Raw genomic sequence first — 23,352 nt, 5'->3', positions numbered from 1 at the left:
TGGGCCATAAAGTCACTATCTTTGACCTACAGTGATGTAACACTGTATGTATCTAACATGACAGCTTCTGGTGTCCCTCAATGAGAAGATTTGTGTTGATGTTGCTGGTTTCTTCCTCACTCAGGGTTATTTGTATGTGCTTCCTAACATGCATTTGCACCTTTCTCATTTCTCATTTGTCTGCAGGTTTACGTTAGAGCTGAATTTATTGTGTGTGGTGTATTTTACATATGTTGAAGGCTATTATTTCATTGTTCTCTTTGTTACCCCTAAACCCAGTCTTGTTGAGCTCAAGGTCTGCATTTCTCTGGACACTGAAGAGAGCCATGGAGTCTCCAGTGCCAAGCCTGTGCCCCAGCTTTTATCATTCCATGCCTGTACTGCTCTGTGTTGCAGCTTGCATCCCCACTTCTCAGGCCCTCTGCAATTGTATCAGGCTGGTATTTCTCTTCCCTGCCTGCACCCTGCTAATCATAAACATCTCTTTATACACAGAATTACTACGTGTTATCGCTATCTATAGAAAACTGTGTTTGTGCCATACAAAGATAAACATTCTTAAAAACAAATTAGACATAGGCATCCGGTCAGTTAGAGAAGTTGCTGTCACAGGAAAAAGTAAAACAAAGCTACAGGCAGATGAAGAACTGTTCAGACAATGCAAGACTGGCAGCCTCATCCTGAAGCTTTGCAAGCTCAGCACAAAGCTGATGGTCTGCAGCTAGCAGCTGCAATACCAGCCTGCAGGGCTACACAGCTGCATATCCTGGCATTTTTTGCCTGCCTCTCAGGGAATGAGGCATCCTATGGTATTGAGTGCTCCTTGAAGTTTTTATGTTCTGTGCAATCCATGCCTGTTTAGCTGAGAGTTTGCCAATGAAAGAGAAGATCCAGATTATGGAAGCATTTGAGGTCAGTACTTATGAGTGGAACAGCAAAGCAAGTAATGGCTCTTTTCTTTCTTTCTTTTTTTTTCTTTCCCTCCCACATAATTCTGTGCCCAATTAATCTTTTGGTGCACAAACACATACTCCAGGACCTTTTCTACCACTAATACTGTGCTGTCAGACTGGAGTCAAAGGAGTGACTGAGGCCTTGTATTGTGTATGTGTCAAAGGCATGAGAAAATACTGCTTGCAACATAATCCCCTCAGCATGATGATTTGTGCTTTTCAGTGATTTGTAAAACACAGGGGGTAGTAATCAGATGGAGCTAGTTTTACATGCTCTCCTTCATATGAATTCATTTTGAAAATGGACTTTTAAAGTAAGATCAGTTTGGCTGAAGCATTTAATGCCATCATCACAGAAAGACACAGAGCAGTAGAGGAAAACAGCTCTAATTTGATTTCTGAAACTACTGTGTGGGAGAAAAGAAGCCTTTAGGATTGTGATTGTTTGTAGCTACTGAAATTAATTCTGCATATTTCAGTCTATGTTAAGGACCGAGAAAAACAAAAAATCAGAATTTCAAAGCTAGGGTAGGTGTATAGTTTTAATTTTCTTATCAAAAGCTAGAGGGGAAAAAGAATAATCTTTGTGTTTCATCATGAAGTAAACATTGCAATTTACCTGGAATTGTGCTTTTTTCTTCTTAATTTACAATGAAAAGCAAACACAAACAAGGGAGAGTCCATGACACATTCTCCTTCCCAGCTGACAGAGGGTTTGCTCCTTGGTCACTACAAAGTGAAAGAGACATAATGTTGTGATTTTTCTAAAATGGAAATGGGCTCAGAGCTAGAAGGGCTGTATCATCCAAACCTGATACCGAGGTCTAGCTGCTTTCCAAAAAGCACCATTGTTTCTGCCAAACCCTAGAGAAAGTGGAGTTGACAGTTTCTTCTTGTTGGCATTTACAAAGCTGCAGAAGCTTACAAGCTGCAGAAGCTTACAAGCTGCAGCAGGAATATCCCATCTCCCTGGCCTGCCTCCTCCCATGCAGAGCATGCCCAGACTGGATGCTGGAGGACAGTGCTGGAAAAAGCAATTCAAAAACCAAACTGTAGGGAGCCAGGAGACAGGGGAAAAGGAATTTGTCTCCATCATCATCCCAAGTTCATGCCCTGTGAGGGCTCAGATCAGTATTCTGGGGTGTGGTGGCAGACCCTGCATGTCTCTGCTGAGTGACATAAATGCCCGCGAGAGCCTTGCTCCCTTGGGAGCTTTCGGGGGAACTGGACACCAAACTCCTCTGTGTTTGTTTGGGGGGTATCAAAGGCACCTGTGTGTGTCAGTTGGTTAAGCAGGGAATAAAGGCACCTATTTTGAGAGTCACTCTCCTGGGAACCTAAGAATTAGAGGTGTTTGAAGGTGCTTATGTTAAGCAGATTTGATTCCACCAAGCCTAAAAAAATAGCATCCTTGGAAAGTCACGTCTGATGACCTAGACTGGAATTACAAACCCATAAATCTGATTCCTACACCAGGCAAACAGAAAGAGACTAGTAAAGGAGGAGTGTACTTAGACTTTTAATTCCTTCTGCTCTTGTCTGTGTGCCTCTGTGCTATGCAGGCATTTGACGTGGCTGCCAGCAGTGCTGCTTTCAGCTGGGAAGTGTGAGGGCTGCCTCATGCCCCTCTTTGTGCACAGGCCCTGGCCACCCATCCCAACAAACCTGGCTTAAAGTCATCATGGCAAAGTTGGCAAGCCTGTTGACAGAGACACTCTTGCTGGACTTTGCCAACAGTGTCCCCTCTCACCTTCCAGTCCTTATTCCTCAGTGAGGATGCCGTAAAATCCAAGCAGATGCTTTCAACACCAGATGTGACATGCAAGAGGTGGCAACTCAGCACATGTGGTATTTGTTGCTGTGAGGTTCCCATGAAGGCTAATTGTGTTAATTGATTTGAAGATGGACTAGAGAAGCCTGTGGAGAATAGCTCTATACGAGCGATTCCAGCTCAGGATGCTGGGAAATGGCTGGTTGCTGGAGGGTGGATATGGGGGGAGAACTCCACAGTCATGCCCAATGCTTGTACCCCAACCACAGCTATTGGCCACTGTGGGGATTAAGAGATTGGGCCAGAAGACCTACAGGCTCACCCAAACTAGCTATTTTTAAAATGTAAATGATTTTATGTTGCTGTAGATCTATAGGAGAGATAGCTAGAGGGTGATTCAGCTGTCTAAATGCCAGCATCTGGCACCATTAGGTGTCCTGCTATCTTTTCAGCTACTCTTCCAGGAGAGCTCAGGTTGGTCCTGAGTAGCTATGTGCTACTGGGGTGTCCTTGGTGGCTAAAATTGCCCTAAGTGCATGTGTTTGAGCTCCCAGTGTTTCTGGGACCAGGTCAGACTTTGTAGTGTTGAGACCCTCTTTCAACAGTGGTAGCTTTGAATGAGTTGAAATTTAAGTTCTGGTGGTCACAAGCCACAAGGTTTTGGACACTGCAGAGTTTGAGGAGGTTAAATGCCAGTATTTTGCTTTAATCTGTTTTGAGATCTGGCCCTGGGTCTTTAGCTCTGTCTGCTGTCTCATCTTTTCAAGAATCTGCTCTTTGCAGCCAGAGAAATGAAATCTTTGCTGAAGCAACAACAGCTCGTATACGAAAGTGTTACAATCTCAGGGCTCCACATGTGCAGAGGAGCCTGACAATACCTAACCATTCCAGGTGAAAAAGTCACTTCTGAAGAGAGAAGGCTATACAGAGAAGGGAATCTGGGATATCCCCTGGCTCTGTAGAACAATGATGTATCACCAACAGGGATAGGTAGGCATCTGCTTAATCTTTCTGCCACATCGTTTTTGATTTAACCCAGCTGGCAGCTTAACACCACACAGCTGTTTGCTCACTCCCCCTCCACAGCAGGATGGCAGAAAAAAAATGAAAAGTGCAAGAACTTGTGGGTTGAGATAAGGAGAGTTTAATAAGAAAGAAAAAATAAAATAAAAATAAATAATAATAATAATAATAAAGAATACACAAACAAGTGATGCACAATGCAATTGCTCACTAGCCATTGACTGATGCCCAGCCAGTCCCTGAGCAACTGCTGCCCCCCTGGCTAGCCCACCCCAGGGCCCCCTTTTTATTGTTCAGCACAACACCCTGAGGTGTGGGACACCCCTTTGTCCAGCCTGGGCCAGCTGTCCTGGCTCTGTCCCCTTCCAGCTCTTGGTACATCCCCAGCCTTCTCATGGGCAGGGCAGCATCAGAAGCTGAAATGTCCTTGTCTTAGTGTAAGCACTGCTCTGCAACAGCTGAAACATTGGTGTGTTATCAGCATTATTCCCATCCTAAATTCAAAACACAACACCATGGCAGTGACTAGGAAGAAAATTAAGTCTACGCCGGCTGAAACCAGGACACATGTCAAGCCTTTCTGGTAGGGAAAAGCATTTGATTTGCATGCCACCAACAAGCTTCTGTAGACAGGGCCCAAAAAACCCTCTCTGGTAATTTGGAGAGGAAGCTCCAGAGAACAACAATGAAAGAATACATCTTATTTGTGGTTATTTTAGAAGTTGTATCACAGACTGAAATAATAGGTGATGTCAGACATGCTCCACAGACTGACAAGTGAAACATTTCCATCACTGGTAACTCAAGCAGCTTCTCCTCACTTCAGCCTCCATCTACTCCAGCCGACGTTTTGCCCAAGTCTTGAAGAAAGAGCCTCTGCCCTCTCCTGTGCAACTACTGAAATTGCTTCCTTAGCACCTTTTTCCCTCCTGCCAAGCTGTGCCTGCACAATCCCATATACATGTAAGAATGCCCATTCAGAGGACTGCGAGGGACATCGACAAGTTATCGAGACTTTTCTGCAAGTGTCTGTGCTTCTCCCAGCCAGCCCCCACCTCTATTAACAGCGCTTTGTGATTATGGGCTTTCAGGAGGCCTCTCCGAGCAGCAGCTTCACTTAAATCTGTTCCTTTGGTTTTGGCTTCTGTTTCTTTGTCCTTATCACAGAACAGATTATTCTGGTTTTCTTTGCATCAAGCTGCAGACTGCTTTCCTGTTCTTCCTTACTTCCTTCTCTCTGCAAAGATCAAACAGAGCTTTTCAGCATCAAAAGGCATTTGATCCTACTAAGTGCTGGGTCCACTTAACTGTTTTCTTTCCCAATGGAGAGAAAGAGGGGGGATTGAGCACAGAAGTTTTCTATGTATGTCAGACATTCGTTACATTGCCTGACTGTTTGTCAGTATTTTTAAGAAATGTAAGAGAATAAAAGAAAAATTATGACATACACTTTGAATAAAAGATTTAAAACTTAAATTTCCCTTATTTTATGGTGTTTATGGTGCTAAAAATAACTGATTTTTGGTAAACACCTGTTGCTGAACTTCATAAAGAGTATAACTACCTCATGTTTGCACTTTTCATTCTCCAGCTGAGAAGAGATTTGTGGTAAATTTGCAAGAAGAAAGATTTCAAAACAACTGTCCCCTTTTCTGGGATGCTCCTGGTGTCAAATGACCTTAAAAAATATCAAGCAACACCTACCTTTAACATGCTGCTGAAAAATAAATGTCTCTCTGCTTCTCCAAAGTGAGGTGTCGGGGCGGGGTAAGATGTGGTGAAGGTAAGAAATGCTGAGGATGTGCTGCTGGGAAGAACGTGCAGGTAGATGGCGGCTCCACCAGGCATGACCCTGCGCTGGAAGCTGAGTGCCACTGCCATAGGGATTTCCCCACATGGAAAGGCTGGTCCACATTTCCACATCCCCGTGTGGAGAGGCTGGGCTACGTCTCCGTCAGATGACAAAATATCATCAGGGAGCGACCCTGGGCACCGGACTGGAACATGAGGCCTGTGTGGCCTACTACGGCCTGGTCCAGGCCCACCAGTGGCCTCCTTGGGGTCATTGTCCATGGGGGTCTCAGCTCCAGAGAGCAATCATGAGCACAATTTATTGGAGCTGGCTTGCTACCAGCTGCACAGGGAGACAGCATTTTTGGATGTAAAAACATTTTATAGGTTGGGAGTTCAATTTAATTAGGTTATAGTTTGGTTTAAAATAGGAATACTTTTCCCCTGACAATATTATTTACCATGAGGGTTTCTTTTTTGGTGTGTGTGAAACTTTCTGAGTTTTAATGGCAGGAAAAAAACACACAAAAGATTATGCTGTACACTTAGTCATCTTTGATGTAGTGTTCTGATACCCCATGCTTTTTAAATTTTTCTTAATCTGTTGTAGTGAAAATTAAACACTGTGCTGACTCCTCTACCAAGTGCAAGTGGACACGTTCATGGTCATACCTCATACCTGCAGCTGTAACTGCTGGAGGACTTCTCGGCAGCAATGTCCACATATCAAAACAGCATGTTCACATTTAGAAACAACACTACTGCATGCAAACTGTGACAAAATGCCCAGGGGCTTCTCTCTTTTCTTTGTGAGGTACATATCTTATGCCTTTCCTCCTGCTGAAATTCAACAAGAAATCTGATTTTTTGGAAACTGAACATTGACAAGATTTCTGCCTCCTCTGTCATAAGCATATAGACTACAGTAGATCTCATAGATATTTTTTTCTTGTTAGATTAAATCAAGTGCTGAGCCACAAACCAAACAGACTGTTCAGACTGAAAATAAATAAATAATAAAATTAAAGTTATGTTTTCAAAGGTAGTTAGAAGATGAGGAGAAACAATTCCAAAGTTTTAGCGAAAACCCTGTCTCCTTTCTGATAAACTCTGGGTCCCCTGAGCTCTGCATACAGCTTCGTGCACAGTAATGGAGCAGGTACCATCAGATAAACTTAATTCTAGCCTGATGCAATCTGAGACACCTGAAAGCACATTAATGATTATTCAGATTTGTAATTCATTAACTAGCATAGCCCATTTTTCAGAGGAGTGTGCTGAAGGTAAATCGAACATATGTATGTGTATGAGTATGTGTATGTGTATATGTGTGCCTGGGCTTAGACATAAAAATTGCCTTCAGCAGAAAGCAACCAAGTATCCAAGTGTTTAGTTAACCTGCTCTTCTGCTTGCAAGAGCCCTTCCGTGCTGTGCCAACCTACAGGCACCCTTCCGAAAGCTACAAATTCTGCATGCAAAGAGTGGCTTCACGCAGGTGGGATGCTGCATTTCGAGGACGGAGTCGTAGCTCAGCGAAGACGATTTCCCCGGCCCCAGCTCCTGTTCTGCCCTTGCAGTGAGTGCCGGCGGACAGCAGGGGCTGCTGCTCCTGCGCTGCCAGCCCCTCTGCTCCGCACTCCCAGAGCCCCGGGGACCGATGCACAGAGCAAAGCCGGCGGACGGGGACGTCACACTGTCACAGAGGCAAGGATTTTTGAATCACTGACTGATTAAGCATGCATTGTTTCCTGACTGTGCATTAATGTACAACCAGTTGTCAGATGGGAGATATAAGTGTATATGAAGTCTTGCACAAACTGCAGTTTAGTACCAGGAAGTACCTGTCGATGAAAGATAAGCAGCCTGCCAGGATGCAAATGTTATTACTCTACTAATTGCCTAAAATAATTTCCTGCTCTCGTCAGGAAACGATGCACATACTCGTTCTGACTCGGTGTTTTATCTGTGGGCAGGACTGGGCCCTTTCCCCATTTCTCAGCTTGAGCTAGCTGCCCATGCCCTCAGCCCTGACCACGTATGTTCAGTGTGCTGCTGAAGGAGAGGGCCGAGAAGCAAAACACAGGCTACCTGTCACCCCTAAGAAGTATATCAATACACCCCAATTTCTTACCCAAGTGCTACACTATGTCGCTAATAATGCTTGTGACCTTTTGCAGGCAGAGTTGTTAATAGCTGTGTCTAGACAGAGAGAAATTTTCCTTCATCAGATGGTGTTTAACCTTTTTTCAGTTTTCTGCAAATGAGCGTCATCTCAGCATCTCCCCAGAGGCTCTTGCTGCTGGCCAGTCTTCCAAACGATAATTAATCAGCAGGAAAAAAAATATGCCAGCAACTTGTTTATTGTGAAACACAACTGTCAGGCTATTAATTACTTTTTCCTATTGTACTTCGAGTAAAGGACTAAACCAGCAAGTCTTTTCAGCCCTATCAACTATAGAGCAGAGAAACATGTCATCAAAACATCGCCATCCGTGGTGTCACTCCGGCACCCTCCTGTGGGCATCGTGGGTTGTCTGGGCGAGAGGCAGCACGAGGGGTCCCCCACTCCCACATCGCACCCATGGGTGCAAGATGTCCCCTGCACAACCCGTCTGGGCAGGGAGGAGAAAGAAGGCATCTGTTTAAAATCAGGTTAAATAAAAGGAAGCTTTTGCAACCCAGCGGCAGTAGCCCAGGGAAGCAACGTAATTGCAGGTTGGGCCAGCCGCAGCCACCAGTGTCACCCTGGAGACCGGCTGGTAAACGCCAGGCCTCCCAAAAAGGGGGAGGCAAGGCAGCCGCGTAAGTAAACAAGCAAAACGAGGTGGACGAGGAAGCTCTGCAGTGAGCCCAGCACTGCCCACGGCCCTGCGTCGCCTCCTCTCACCACCCATCCGGGTCCGGGCAGCAGCCTGGGAGCAGCTGTTGCACCACGCTGTCCAGGCCCCCGAAACCTCCCCGGTCCCAGGCGGAAACCCCAGGTGCAGGATAGTGTTGCAGGTAAAGGATTTTCTCTTCCATTTGCTGGCTCACAACAAGTTTCTCTCACCAGCTGAGCTTGGGGCTTGGCCGCTAGCAGTTTGTTTTATATACGTATATATATATATCATCACATATATATATAAATGTGATTAATAGCAATGCCCAATCTGACAGAATGGAGCCAAGTGCTGCTGGGGATGGGGGAGAGGCAAAGGGGAGGCTGCAGGCTACTACAGAGGGGTTGGTGGGACTGGGAAGCCCGATTTTTAGTGAGATGTTAAGGTAGTCGCCTAACATCCATCCAATTTTCATGCTTGTAATAATTTAATGAGATTGTTAGGAGTAAAACCCAAATACATGCAATTGGTTTAGGCCACTTAAAGAGACTGATAGTCTCCAAGATTTTTTGCTCAGATGTGGTGTGTGACTTGGGAGTTTGGCCAGGACAGGCGCTTTCAGAGCCAACAATAATCCACAGATTGGTGTGGGCTTATGTCTGCCACACCTGGGTATTTCTCAGAAAAATCAGGCCTGGATTTTCCAAGGAGGCTCTTGGTCTCAGCTGAAGGATAATGTATAAACAAACAGTACTGAACCAGAGCACAGCTTAGGTTAAATCTGCCTCTTTCCAGGTTTAAGCCTCAGGCTTAAAGGGATGCAAGGAGATTTGGGTCATGAACAGTTTGATGTTTTTCTGAAAAAAAAAAAAAAAAAAAAAAAAAATTCAGGTTTAATTTTTGGTAAGAAATGTAATCATTGCTGTTCAGCTCACACAACACAGCATCGTCCATGGAAACAAACAATGCTGGAACTCAGGGTGCTGTAATTGCTTATAGTCCAGGCTGCAAGGCAGAACAAGGCTCTCCAGTGTTCGATTAAATTAACCAGCCCCTTTTTCATTTCGCAGTGGGAGACAACTGATGATCTTGGAAGAGGTATAAGAATTATAAACATGTAAAATTACAGTTATGACCTTTTCTTGTTGTAGTAATGGTTATTAATACATAACACATTTGGAAGGTACACAGTGAACTGTTATATTCAACTAATCCTGACTGTATCTGTAATTATTTCATGTTAGATCCAAAAGGGGGCTTGCATACTGAAAAGTTAGTTTTTGCATTGGTTACTGTGCAGGTGTCTGTCTCCTGGCACACACTGTGCTGTCCACATCAGTTCCCATATTCGGTGCATCAGAAGGGGCAGAGGAATAGCTGCTTAAAGTTAGTAACCAGAGAAGAGAAAGAGGACAAGAGATCAGGACATGCCTTCAGCTTGGCTCTGGAGTATCACCAGTGATAAGACATGCTGTTTTGTTCTCCTGTCAGAACTGTGTTCTATTTTATCTCCATCTCCCACAATGGCATGATGCCTTTGCAGAGAGGTGACAAAATCCCAGCTTTGGCCTCCAACCTTGTCCTTCAGGGAAGAGCTGGAAGTGCTGGGGAGAGCAGGATGGCCAAGCTCCCTATTGCAGTGCAGGATCTGAACAACCACATTTATCTTCAATGCCCATATCTACAATGTTGTTTTAATCTTATGGTCTTCTGTGACCACTCAGAGGAGGTTTCTCATTTCCCCTGGGGAAGTTCCAGTTGAAGATGTTGGTATCTCTTGTTGGGTGACCTCTTGGTGTAGGTGTCCACCACCCTAAATTGTACTGCTGTTATGTAATCTGAAGGATTTTTTTATTTTATTTTTTTTAACCAGGATTTGTCCTAGCAAGAATGTTGTTTAAACAGCTAATGGGACTTCATGCACTGACAGCTGATTGTTACCAGTTTTCCAAGGTCACATCTTGCTTCATTGTTTGTGAGCTCTGTAACTCCTGCCCTTTCAAAGACTGAGATCAGATCCTGCTGCTAACAAATAACAAAAGGATTTTGCCACTCATTTCTAGTAGAGACATAATCAGGTGTTGCACTCTCTCAGTATTTCATAGGACAGTCTGCAGAAAGAGGGTTGCTTGGAAAAAGCAGCATATATGGAAAGCAAAATGAAAGAAAAGAGAGAGCTTTTGAATCACTGAATTCTCCATCCTTGCTGTGATTCAGAATCTATTTTCTTAAAACATTTCTTTAAATAATCTTTTAACAGCCTTGGAAGTGTTTATCTTTAGTTTACAGCAGTTGCCAGCAGAAATCTGGAAGTGATAGACATACTAGAGTGTGGACCAGGCTCATATGTTCTGGGGTTTATATTTCAATGCTTTTCTTTATTCAGTGAATGTATAGTAAGGATTCTCAAATACGTGCTGTTGTATGACATAGGAAGCCAGGTCACGTTTAAGAGGCTTTAATGTAATGTGTCATTTAAGTGCAATATCTTTATGAACTAACTTTAACTGCTGAGTTTGATATCACAGCATGGTGTTGGTTGATTTCGTTATTGAACATTTTAGAGAATGTAGATTCTCAAAGACCAGCAGAATTATTGATTGTTAGTGTTTTTAACCATTATGCATGGAGATTAAAAAATGAAATTATTGCTGCCTGTGGCATTAGTAAGATTATAAGAATGCTTTGTTCCACCTCAGAAAGAATACTGACAAAATATTGGAACAAGTCAGGAACAACAGCAGAATTATTTAACATCTGGAAATTGATTTTGTAGCAAGAGTTCTAAGCTCTGTCTAACTGCTTAGCCAAAGAGTGCTTAAAAGGGGCCTTCAAATGTTTGCATCTGGACAAATTTTGAAGAGGTGTAGCCCTTTAATCTACTAAAAGAAAATATAACATCATCTAGTGATCGGGAAATTTCAGACTGGAAGCAAGGAAGATATTTTAAAATGAAAATGATTCAATACTGGTACAATTTAGTCTAGAGATGGCGCGTTCTTGCCTAGAAATGCTTTTACGTGCAGAAGCAAATTATGTACTTGCTGCAGAGATAATTGAGGATTGGCCAGTTTCAGTGGCTTTTATGGAGGTATAGGAGATTATAATAGATATCATATCAGATGGTCCCTCTCTAGCCTCAATTCATCAATCTCACTGCAATGATTATTTGATGTGCATTGCAGTATACGGGAAATGCCCGCACTGAGCCTGAGGCAGAGAGCTACTAAAGTCCTTACATGGTGTTTTTGTGTAGATTTTTTCAGTGTGCAATGGAGATGAATTATCTCATCATTTGTCTCAGATCATGTTTGCATAGTATTTATGTATCAAATATAATATAATACAAAGGCATACTACACAATGCTAAGCATGAATGTTTATGCACACTGTATATAGATATGTATGCATAATATATACAAGCTATAGTATATAAATACAGAATGAAAATACAGATTGCACAGTATTTATATAATCCCACTGTATTTTATATTTTTGCCAGCTAAAAATTTTCCCTTAAGGACAGGTCATTGTCTGCAGAAAACATTTTTGACTGCTGACCTCACATAGCTGAAAGGCTTCTTGGTCACTCATTAATGAGCTCCTGGGATAACTTTGCCCATCCTGGCTGAAGCAAAAGCTGACAACAATCTCTTCCCTACCACACTGGATTTCTGCATTACACTAGCACTGAAAACGATTTTGGGGAACAAAGGCATTCTGTCTTTATGTTTCTCCCCAACTCAGCTGGTATGGTCTGAAGGCACACATAAAAACAACAAGCTGCCATAGACAATGCCCTGTAGGCAGGAGTGAAGTAGTTAAGGTGAAACAGTTTAATCCCCAGTTTCTCAGAATTTTTCTCTGACTGCTTCAGTTCAATGACATCAAGATTTGAAGTGCGGTGGGCACCCACAATGACTCACAGAGCTGCCTGCCTTCCACATCTCCCCTCCTCTGGGCACCCTCAGCAGAGAGGACCGGGCCCAGGCAGGCCTCTGCCATGACTCAGCCAGGCCCTTCCACAGCTCTCCCACAACATGGCCTCCTCCTGTGATGCTTTAAAGGCTGGAAGACATTTTGGGAACCTTCTTGATCTGCAGGCGCAGCAGCCAGGCTATGGACGGCAGTCCTAGCCTTGAGCTGCTTTCCCACATGGCCACAAGGATGGGGACCCAAGCTTACAAGTGTCTTTATTGCCCACACATCCTCTCCTCAGCATCAGCATGGGGAACAACAGACAGACAAGAAGAAAGCCCTCAGCCAGGTCAATTTTTGCTGTCACTGCTTTTCCTGTTTGGGAACACTAACTGCCAAGCTGGCAAGGCTGAGAAGGCTCAGCAGGGCTGCTGGAGGTACAGCAGCAGCACTCTCCCGGCTATGTTCACCAACTTTCATTGTGTTCGTACACAGTAGGCAAGCAAACTCGTACCCACACTTTCAAATTTCATCTGGGTTAAGGCAGCAGTGTGGTTGTCTGAGCTCTCCTTTCAGGTTTGGTGGCCCATGAAGTGCAAGTCAAAGCAATTATTTTCACTCAATGAAAAGAAAATGTTCAGTTCCTCTGGCAATTTCCTCTTCTGAGAAAAAGATATAATGAAAAGGAAATAGACGGTGAAAAGGAGTCCTCACGAAAGAGTTGCAAACACCTTACAAGTGAGGGACTTAGGATGCTCTGTATACTAAGGCAGGCTTCAGTACACTGTGTTTTGTGTATGAATCCACATTGTCTGAGAGCTTTGGTGTTTCAGATGCCAGGCACAGCAAGGCATGACCGAGAGATGGCAATCCAGGCCAAAAGAAACCTGTCTAAAACCACTGACCCTGTAGAAAGACTTCGACTAAAGTGCTTAGCAAGGGGATCTGCAGGCATTAAAGGACTTGGCAGGTGAGTCCAAGAAGTCAAATCCACTGTTCGGCCTAACAGTTTTAGTTGCAGGAGGCTCCAAACATACATAGTGAAAGGGTGGTTATGGGGAAAACAGATGGAGGAGACTCTGTAGGATGTCCAGTGATGATGGGGAGAGAGTCAGTGTCCATAAGTTGATGCGAAGGAAATTCCAGCTGAATATGTGGGAAAGCTGTTTCACCATGTGCATGACAAAGCACTGGAAGACAATTAAGCACTGGAAGCAAAACTTCCGTCTTTGGAAACTTTCAAACACCAACTCGCCAAAGCACTGAGCACCTAGGCTTAGCTTTGAATTTAACATTGCTTTGAGTGAAAAGTTGCATTAAACACCTCCAGAGATCGCATTTAACCTAAATTATTCTGTATTTCTTAATGTAAAGTTCCCCAAACAGCTCTTGGTTGAAATTCTGGCCCCACTGAGTTGTGCAGTAGGAATCCCCACTGCTCTTATCGAGCATGGCTATGCTTTGCACTCCTTGTGCTGTTGTTTGGAGCTGGAAAGCACAGTACCCCTCCCTGATATCTCGTTTACAAGTGGCAAAGTGAGTCCTCAAGAATCTCTGAACTAGATCCAGGGAAGGAATGCAGTTTCATTTAACTCACTCTTTAGCTGCCTGTGCTCAAAGTTTTGGTCCTTCAAACTTTCCACCCAACTACCAACTGTGCCAGGAAAGGTTTGAATTTAATTCTTCATTTTTGCCACAGCTACTTCTTAACCATTTATTTACCCATGCCTGGGGACAGACATGGCATTTCAGTCAGCAGCAGTCTGAGCAGGGTGTAAAACCTGTGTTTCCCACTTCCGATGTAAATGCCACAACCCACAGAGCCTGTTTTGGGAGACAGGACTCACCTGCTCGTCTGGTGAAGGACTAAGATGAGTCCTTCAGAAGTAAGGTGCTTCCCCAAGACCTGGAACAACTCCTGCCAGGGAGAGAGGAAAAATGTAAAACATCTCTCTCCCCTTGGTGTTTTCTGCAATTAACTTAAGTGCCTCAATACTGGGGATTTTGTTGCTCCTTGGGGTGTGACTCCCCTTGTAGGTTGTCTGTCAGGTGCCCAGTACATGGGGAGCACACAGGCTGCTTCTGCAGTCACCCTCAGAGTGTGGAGCACCCTACCCCAGGAAGGGGAACTGGGCCATGCCCTGGAACCTCTCCCTGTCTCCCTTAGCCTCAGAGGGATCCCAGACAACTGGCTGCAACTTCATTTATCTGCACAACTATTAGACAGCTCAACATGTAACGAATAGCAAGACTCCTTCAGTTAAGGCAGCCTTCACCTCATTTAACTTCAGCTTCAGGCACACAATCTAAGCAGGTCATCTCTGCTGTTGATAGATTTTATTTTTTTGTTTTGTTTTGTTTTGTTTTGTTTTTTTTTCTCAGAAGACTGTGCAAGGGGGAAATGTTATCTCAATAAGGTGGCCCTGTTCTCCAGCACCTTGCTAAACCTCCACAGCATCCTTTAAATTCTTCTTTCCACTCTCCTCAAATTGCACATTTTCCACAGAGTATTTCGGATTATGGATGATGACAACAGCAGGACCCTTGATTTCAAAGAATTTGTGAAAGGATTAAATGATTATGCTATGATGATAGACAAGGAAGAAGCACAAGAGATTTTCCGGATATTTGATAAAGATGGCAGTGGAACAATTGATTTTGATGAATTTCTTGTTACACTGAGAGTAAGTCTGGGAATTTATGTTATTACTGCATTAAATGGAGAAAGAGCCCTGATTTGTCATTAGCTAAACTTCAGTACTAGTGAAACACAGTATTGTTTTGCACCTAAGAAACTAGCAAAATCTACAGCTGTACTTACAATATCTGTAACTCTTGAGAAGTTAAAATATTCCATTTCCATCTTAATATGCTAAAGGGAAAAAAATCACCCCAAATAACTCCTCTGTGGATGAGAAAGCTCAGAACCTTACATGTCTCTGCAACTGATTGGCAAAATCTAATAGTCCTAGTAAAGAAATGGTTGTGATGGATTTTTATGAATTGCTGTCTTGATTTAGGTACCTCAGTTCCTATATAACAGTCCAGGTACCTATGTAGTTTAGCCCATTAATCTCGCTTCTCTGTCCTTCATCTTATATTTCCTCATAACGTGAGCTAGTTCAGTGGGAGCTTTCTCTAATAGACCACAGCATGACAGATCCTGGTTGGAGCCTCTGCTCTGCTCGAGTCACAACAATTGAGAAATAAAATAATTAGTGCTTGCTGATGGCAGAAATATTTTAAATTGGTAGAATAGAAGTGTTCGAGAAGTCTTTTTTCTCTTTTTGTCCATTTACAATCCTATCAATAGACACTAATTAGACTCTACCACACCACTTTTTGGTGACTTTTTGGCCCTTCCTATGTCATGGACAGTGTAGACTATCAACACTTTGTTGTCCTATGTGCCTTGAACTCACTTTACTATTAACAAGAGCAGTTACATGAATTTTGAACTGGGCATTTATGGAAATGAATTGAATCTGCTGATATTTCTTTACAGCCTCCCATGTCAAATGCCAGAAAAGAGATCATCATGCAGGCATTTAGGAAGTTAGATAAAACTGGAGATGGTGTCGTCACGATTGAAGACTTACGGGGAGTGTATAATGCAAAACACCATCCCAAGTACCAAAACGGAGACTGGACAGAAGATCAGGTTTTTAGGGCCTTTCTGGATAATTTTGATTCACCCTATGACAAAGATGGGAAGGTAAGTGAAACATCTGATGTCAGGCCGTGCAGTCACCAGATGACTCACAATTTGAATTAATTTATTAAATGAGAAAATGATTCCAGTACCAATCATGCATTTGCATCATATACATGGAGTACAGTAAAACATATGCATAACCTCTGTGTAGGACTGCTAGTACAGCTTGCTTAGGCATTGACAGGCAAAGAGCAGGTGGTGCAAAGGTAAGCATGAGACTGCATTTATGGTCTTGTAGCCTATATGGATCTACTTTTACAGGTTACTCAAACTCTGTCTTTAAACTAACCCACTCAATTGCTAATTTGCAAAATCTATGTAAATTGGAGGATTTTTTTACTTAGGAGAATAAAAAACAGGATCCAGCTCAAAAGCAGGTTCCCTAATATGTGAAATACTTTCAGTTAGCGTTTCTCTAGTACTCATAATCTCTGAGATGCTTTACTTGGAAGTCAATCTGTAATAGAGATGGACTTATCCACAGGATGTCAGAGGGACAGTGAGGTTTGAGCAGAGCAGAGGGAAAGCCAAGAGCTGTGGCTGGAGGGCTGTGAGGGGGCAGCCAGAGGGACCCAGGGCTGCCACCAGACGTGTCCCCCAGGAGCTACCAGCTGGGGCAGGGCTAGGAGGCCTTCCTTCACTCTCCAGTGCAGGTACAAAGCCTGGGCACCCTCTGTGATGGACTTCTCATGCATTCAGTTCATAACTATCTTTGAGCCAAGCATGCTTCTTTTCCCCTCATTATGTGTCTGCAGAGTCCTTTGGTCTGATCTTACACGTATCTGACCAACACTGAGCGACCTCTGCTGTTCACGTGTCAATATTCTTGGTCCAAGCTTTGCAAAATAACAAACTAGATAAGGTTTCATCAACTCTTTATGCAATGTCTGTAACATTTCACTGTCTCTTCACAAATAGTCTTAGGTTGCACCTGGGCTTTCGTACTGCACTGCACTGGTGACACCTGCCCGTCTAATGACTGGCTAAAACACCCAAAGCCTCCACTTGTTTTGTTTCCAACAGGCATATTCTCAGTTTGGTAGAGAAGTAATTGGTTTTATTTCTCTAGGGCATGACTTTGCACTTAGTAGAGCTGAGTTTCATCCCTTTCTCTGCTGTGTCATCCTGAGAAGTACTGGTTGTGTGAGTTGTCCCTTTTCTGCAGCAGTGATGACGTCTAGCAAACCTCAGCAAAAATTTTCCTTTTTTGCCGAGGTCATAAATGAATGCATTAAAAAAGATGAGACCCCAGAATGATTCTTGACAAGCTGAATGCCTCTGATTGGCCTCATCAATGCCTTGCTCCTAATAAATGCTACAGTGTTTGAATTTACAGAAAAGTTACCACTCACCTCTTGTTCAGCAATCCTGGTGCTAGCTCACCAGACTGTGGTTTCTTCTGAGAACTGCCTCTGACTTTTCTTATGCCAGAATCAGGAGTCACTAATGGTCCTGCTATGAACAGAAGACACCTAAAATGCTTTTAGCTAAAATGCCTCATGGCTAAGCATCTGCTAGACAGGTCCTCTTCATCATGATTTTGCTGGGTGCCTCTGAAATACGCAGGGTCAGTGAAGCTTGTAATCAGGTCGTAATGGTAGGACAGGCAGTAGATTTCCTTACTCCCATTTGTCACTTGTTGCTTAGCTCTCAAATGCACAACATTATAGGAGCAAATATTTTTTCTGTGTGATGTTATATTAAAAGAATAACATATATCGTTCAAGAGTTAAGGTATCACAAGAGACATGTACTATTTTCATCATCAAATACCTATTAAAGATACTCAAAAACGCTTTAGTATTTGAAAGAATTTTTGCTTCTTTAAGTGAGACCTGTTAAGGTCACTGATATTTTCTCTCTGGTGAAGAGCCATAAAGCTCATATCTGTCTCTGGATTGCACCAGGAACCCCATCCACTTGTATTAATGATAATGCAAATAGAGGATAGCACTCCTGGGAAAAAAAATACATTTAAATATTTGCCTTCCTGGACAGCATTGACTTTAAGTTCAGATCCTGATAAGATTAGTTTAACTCTGAACGTTTAATTTCCATCCAAGTGTTCTTGGAGGACAAGAGCTCTTATTTCTGGTAAAGTGAACTCTGTGCATTTTCACTGTCTTCATGCTTCCTGTTGGGTTCCTTTTCACTAAAAACAATGTGAAATAGCAGGTGTTAAGTTTCATTTAGAGTTTTTCTCAATGTGTGGTTTTGGCTTACTATAACATGAAAAAAAAATAAAGGTTCATTTTTCTATTTTAAATCCTTCTGTCTCAGGTCACAACAGAAGAATTCATGAACTACTATGCAGGAGTCAGCGCCTCAATAGACACTGATGTCTATTTTATCGTCATGATGAAGAACGCTTGGAAACTCTGATTGTATGATTAAAAGAACAAGACTTTACTTTCACCTTTTGTAGGTTCCCATGATTAAGTGTATGCACAACAACAAGCTCATTTTCCAAAATAGCAGCTTCCAGTAACTGTGCCAATTACAGTCTTACAGTCAATCTACAGAAATAATTCCCAGTTGCTTTGGTAGTCTCAGCCTCAGGGGATTGGCAGCATAATCGGAGAGCAGATCTGGCATCCAGCCATTCAGCAGATCTAACCCTTTTCTCCCTGCATCCCTGACATGTCTTTTCATCTCTGAGATGAGCTTTTCTTCTCTTCTCAGACATCCACAGCAGGTCACCGTGACTCTTGAATGTATCCCTCTCCAGCACTAGATACAGCTCCAAGGGACAGAGGACACGAGGAGGAAAATAAATGTTCAGGAAGGGTGATGGTCTGGGGCAGGCTGTTAGGAACATGAGAGAGTGCCCCAGGGGATAACAGGGGTGGGCTGGAGGGTCACATACCCCTCCCGCCTGGCTTCTTGTGTCTCACCCGTGGGACGGAGTCACTGCCTAAGTGCTCAGCTTGGTGCTGGGAACCTGTGAGTTCCCAGTGCCGGGAGGCTGGAGAGGGAGACAAACCAAGCAGGGGAGGATGGATCAATATAAATGCCAAAGACTCTTTAGAGCCCTGTTTTTCCACAGCTTACAACTCAAAATATGTCAGCATGCAGGCATCTTTTGTGCGCATGCCTTGCTTCAAACCTCTGTGGGCCTGCTTATTGCTTTCCCCCCCACTTTGGTTTCTTTCTTTTTGTACTCTGAAACCATCTCACTAATGGTTTTCTTTAAATGGCATACGTATTACAGTATTTTCTTCTCTCTGTTCCTGGAACATTTACCAGTAGGGTAGCTGTTGTCTGTATACACTGACACCGAAAGTTGCTTGCTGCTTTTTCTGCTTTTCGTATTTGTATTGGTTTATGACCGAGCTATGTCTTCAGGGAACTTTCTGGGAACTCAGGAACTTGTAATTTTCTTGTCTGGTCATCTTCTGTTTCTGATGCTGAAGAAAGGGTGGGAACACATCCTTCTCCTTGCTGCCCCTGGCCACACTAATGAGACTGTCAGTTCTGAGATCTACTGTCCTCTCCCCATGCAGAGAGTGGGGAAATGGCACAACAAGGAAACTTAAAAAAATAAGAAGAAGAAGAAGGGGGAGGGGAGGGCAACGTATATAATCATTCCTCTCTTGATTCCTTTTTCTTTTGTCTTCTTTCTGTTTCTCTCACAATGTCCTGATGTTCCCCAAGACTGAGTTGCTGTAGCAAAGAGTAAATGGCTTATGCATGGCAGTGTTTGCTCCATTTCAGACTGGCAGCCAGCTAAAAGCAGTGTAGACTCACAGACTATACTTTCAAATGAATTTGTCTGATGAAGTCTCTGCTTGTGCTTAGTATGGACTGTTTGTGTATGCAAGGATGTATTACACTAATCAAACACAAGGAATCATATAAATCATTAAGGTTGGAAAAGACCACCAAGATCATCTGGCCCAACCATCACGCTACCACCAACGTCACCCACTAAACCATGTCCTTAAGCACCACGTCCAACCTCTCCTTGAACACCCCCAGGGATGGTGACTCCACCACCTCCCCGGGCAACAAGTTCCAAGGCCTGACTGCTGTAAGTTTGAGCACTGCAGTCCTGCGTGCTTCTAGCTCTAGTCCTGTGCAAACTCTGCTTTTGTTTTTCCCAGCCATGACCTTAGTACAAGCAATAGCTGTTTGAAATTCCTTAGTAAATGCTGTGCGAGCTCAATTATTGTCTTTGATCCGTGAACCTCTAGAAATTTGCGTACTGGCTAACAGTGTAAAATAGTGGAAAGAGTTTTTTTGTGGTTACCATTGATCGTAATAGGAGTCTTACTGAGATGCTACTGAGGTGCCAACATAGCTTATATAAAAAACAAACTTGCTGCAAATAGAGGCTTTGCATATCCTGGCAGCTTGTGTGCAATACATTTCTTCTTCATTTACTAACTGGCTCCAGAACAGGGTATCATGTTAGCTATCTTCTAAGTTTCAACTAAAAAGATAGCAATGGTAATGTATGGCAGGCATCACAAAATGAAGTGATTTCCTTCTGACATGCTAGCTCATGGTTTCAGACTCCACAAGTAATCTGTTGTGCTGACATTTAATCAAGGGCAGTGGAAATTTAAATCTGCATAGCTGCAACTCCTAACCAGTTTGTCTTCTCAGTACCAACCCTTTCCAATTTTACTTAATCCCCAAAGCAATATACATTTCTAGAGGGGAGGATTAACTGGGAGGAGGAACAACAGAGTCAAAGAGCAGAACTGGAAACAACAAAGCATTTTTAAAGCCTGCAGAAGCTTTGCTACCGGCCTCAGGCAGCCTTTGGTTTAGCCTCTGATGTTGACCTGAGGGTGGGAGCCATGGGAGCTCACGCCCCTCGTGCTGGTGGCAGGGCTCAGTGAGCATCCCGTGGGCTCCTCACTCTGCCCAGCTGCTGTCCTGTCACCCATGGGGCATGCTCCTCAGCATCTCCAGGAGGACATTTTTCATGATTACATTGCTTCAAAACCTTGAGCCGCCCTTCAACCCCTCACCATCCCTCTCTGCTGGGGCTGCTGTGCTGCCAGCTGGGAGAGCCACAAATGAAGCTTGAGTGCCCGTGCTCAGCTTCAGGCTGCTGTGTGCCGGGTACAGAGCTGGCAGATGCTGGAGATAGACCTCAGTGCAGGCTGTCCTGCCAGCCCGTGATTGCAGAGCGCACACGGCAGATGCTGGGAGATAGGTGGCAATGCACGTGACCGTATCTGGCGCTGCCATCAAGATTGTCAGATCTTGGTTGGTACTTCACGCTCAAACATTTTATTTCTTCTTTCTGATTGTGCAACAGATGCTAAACAGGATGGCACAAACCATAGGAACATCTGAGTCTGCAGGGCTGTGGGGCAACACCAGAGGTGAAGGTTTCAGCTCCAGCCTTGCTGCAAAAATGCTGTCTGACCCATCTGGTCCTTTAGGGAGGGAAATGGCTCCCCCCTACCTCTACCTGGGCCATCAGAGCATCTCTGTGACTGCCCCAAACTGGCACAAGGTGAGGGGAGAGGCAGGGCACAGCCTCTCCCTTCAGCATAGTCCCAGGAAAGGAAAGGCTGCTTCTGCAACAGTCGGTACTTCATGTTGGTTTTGCCCCTGGTGTGGTTTTGTGGCTTTGTATTTTTGTTCCTGGAGTGGAACTTTTTGGCTTGATCTGGTCCAGAGTTGTTTGGTTCGTGTTTCCCTCCTGCAGCAAGAATTTTTGGTTCAGGCAACCAAGCTTTGATGCAAGCCTCTCTCACTCTTGTAATCAGGCCACAGGATGTGCTCACCGAACCGGTTCACTTCACTGGTCCCCTGGCAGAAAGCTGTCGTGGCAGGGACAGATGGAAGCAGCTGAGGCTTTTGCAGATGAAACCAGCTGCACACGCTGCTAAATGAAAGCCAGCGAGGCAGTGACTGCACAGCCCTGCCCCAAAGCCTCGCCGCTGCGTGGGCAGAGCGGAGCTGTGCCACCCCGCAGCCGGGCTCGTGCCTCCGCCGGTACCAGCTGACAGAAGGGGCCAGCCCAGTGGTTTGGGCTGGTTTTGCTACTGACCTCTGTGCTGGGAGCAGCAGCATGATCAGCTTTCCATGGTAAACCAGAAAATGCTGAGAGCAGCCCAATGCCGTCACCAGCTGCCCACTTTCTGTGACTTTTGCTATGATTACAGCTCCTCCAGAGCAACTCTGACCTTATCGCATAGACTTACTAGTTTAGACAGTCCCATCAATGGATTTTCTGCTTCGTTTCTCATGTTTTAATTAAAAAAAAATAAAATCTTTACTAACATTTGGAGCTCCTTACATTCATCTGGTGATGGTTCTAGTGTTGGAATACTTTAATTTCATTGTGGCATCTAAGTCGTGCAGTCAATGTTTAGCAATAACCAGAATAACTTGTCTTACGTTCAGTTTGCCAGGACATAACAACAACTCTGTCTCCAAACACACCAAGCTCAATACACTGACCTCAGAGTTATTGGAATAAACAAAGTGTCAGAGCTTGCTGGGGCAGCACATCCTGATGTCAGATCAGGACAACCTGATGAAAAAGTCAGACTTCTCTGAAAGAGGCTAAAGATTTTTCTGCAAAACATGGGAACGTGTTACATAAACACCTTGCTGTGGGCTACAGTCTGTAGCCATCACACGTTTTTAACTCTGTTTTTCTCATTCCTAGGTTACAAAAGATGAATTTTTGAACTACTACTCTGGAGTTAGTGCCTCTGTGGACAGTGATGCCTACTTTGTTTTAATGATGCAGAAATCCTGGAAACTCTGACTTTTGCTTTTGTTTGTCCCAAGTTGTTTGGAAGCAGAGGCTATAAAGATGTGAAACACTGTTTAGTTTGTTGTGAGTTTGTTTTTTCCCCCGTTTCTCTCTGCATGGCACTTTCTGGGCTCCGTGATGGGGTGGCACCAGTGGTGTCCCGGTGCTGGACGCTTCCACTTGGCTTCGTGTTTCAACAGGTGGCGCCTAAAAGCCAAGGAACAGCCAAGCCTTTGTGAAATCTGGAGTTGGCTGGGTGAGCCAAGGGATGGAGCGTCTCTAAAAAGGAGCATCTGCATTTCCTAGCATCATCACTTGTTTTCTTCTCTGTTGGTATATTAGATTTGTTTTGCCAATGTCCCGTTACACACTGCAGTGCTGATTTGGGACTCTTCATGATCACAGTACTAAGGAACCCTTTGATCCCAAAATAATGCTTCATGGAAGCAGTAGGTTTCCTTTATGTTTCATTTTAGCTGGTTTGAAAAGATAGCTTCAGGAACCCGTGACCAAAGTGAGAACTAGCTCAAGCCCAGAGCACAGTGAGCACAACACTGTTCCTATTCACTGCTGCACCGCACCCTTGCTGTACAAACGCAGGCAAGAAATGCTTCTGCTGGGAAGCCCAGAAGGA

The 23,352-nt window shown here is 44.0% G+C and overlaps 1 protein-coding gene across 7 annotated transcripts; it reads left to right on the top strand.

Moving 5' to 3' along the window:
• The first annotated feature begins 6,789 nt into the window (after positions 1–6,789).
• Positions 6,790–22,806, top strand: CAPSL (calcyphosine like). 7 transcript variants are annotated; one of them, XM_040542215.1, is made up of 7 exons: positions 8,348–8,539; positions 9,659–9,816; positions 11,481–11,483; positions 13,110–13,246; positions 14,783–14,960; positions 15,782–15,991; positions 18,272–22,621. In XM_040542215.1, the coding sequence occupies exons 3-7, from the start codon at positions 11,481–11,483 to the stop codon at positions 18,371–18,373; spliced, it is 630 nt and encodes a 209-aa protein (XP_040398149.1). In that variant the 5' UTR covers positions 8,348–8,539; positions 9,659–9,816; the 3' UTR covers positions 18,374–22,621. The 7 variants fall into 7 exon arrangements, with proteins under 7 accessions (XP_040398147.1, XP_040398146.1, XP_040398145.1 ...); XM_040542212.1 differs by lacking the exons at positions 8,348–8,539; positions 9,659–9,816; positions 11,481–11,483 and adding exons at positions 6,791–7,243; positions 22,629–22,761 and having other exon boundaries at positions 18,272–18,412; XM_040542213.1 differs by lacking the exons at positions 8,348–8,539; positions 9,659–9,816; positions 11,481–11,483; positions 18,272–22,621 and adding exons at positions 6,790–7,243; positions 22,629–22,806.
• The last annotated feature ends 546 nt before the right edge of the window (positions 22,807–23,352 follow it).

The sequence above is a fragment of the Cygnus olor genome, chromosome Z, assembly GCF_009769625.2.
Source record: "Cygnus olor isolate bCygOlo1 chromosome Z, bCygOlo1.pri.v2, whole genome shotgun sequence".
In the NCBI taxonomy this organism is placed as follows: Eukaryota; Metazoa; Chordata; class Aves; order Anseriformes; family Anatidae; genus Cygnus; species Cygnus olor.
This window is presented reverse-complemented; position numbering and strand designations above follow the sequence as displayed.

What these genes read in the sequence shown, in the direction of transcription:
- CAPSL (XM_040542213.1), top strand. Translation starts at nt 7,040, where the DNA reads ATGCTGCATTTCGAGGACGGAGTCGTAGCTCAGCGAAGACGATTTCCC. An exon ending in AATTTCTTGTTACACTGAGA is followed by an intron (nt 14,961 to 15,781) that starts GTAAGTCTGGGA and finishes ATTTCTTTACAG; the next exon opens with CCTCCCATGTCAAATGCCAG. An exon ending in CCTATGACAAAGATGGGAAG is followed by an intron (nt 15,992 to 22,628) that starts GTAAGTGAAACA and finishes TCTCATTCCTAG; the next exon opens with GTTACAAAAGATGAATTTTT.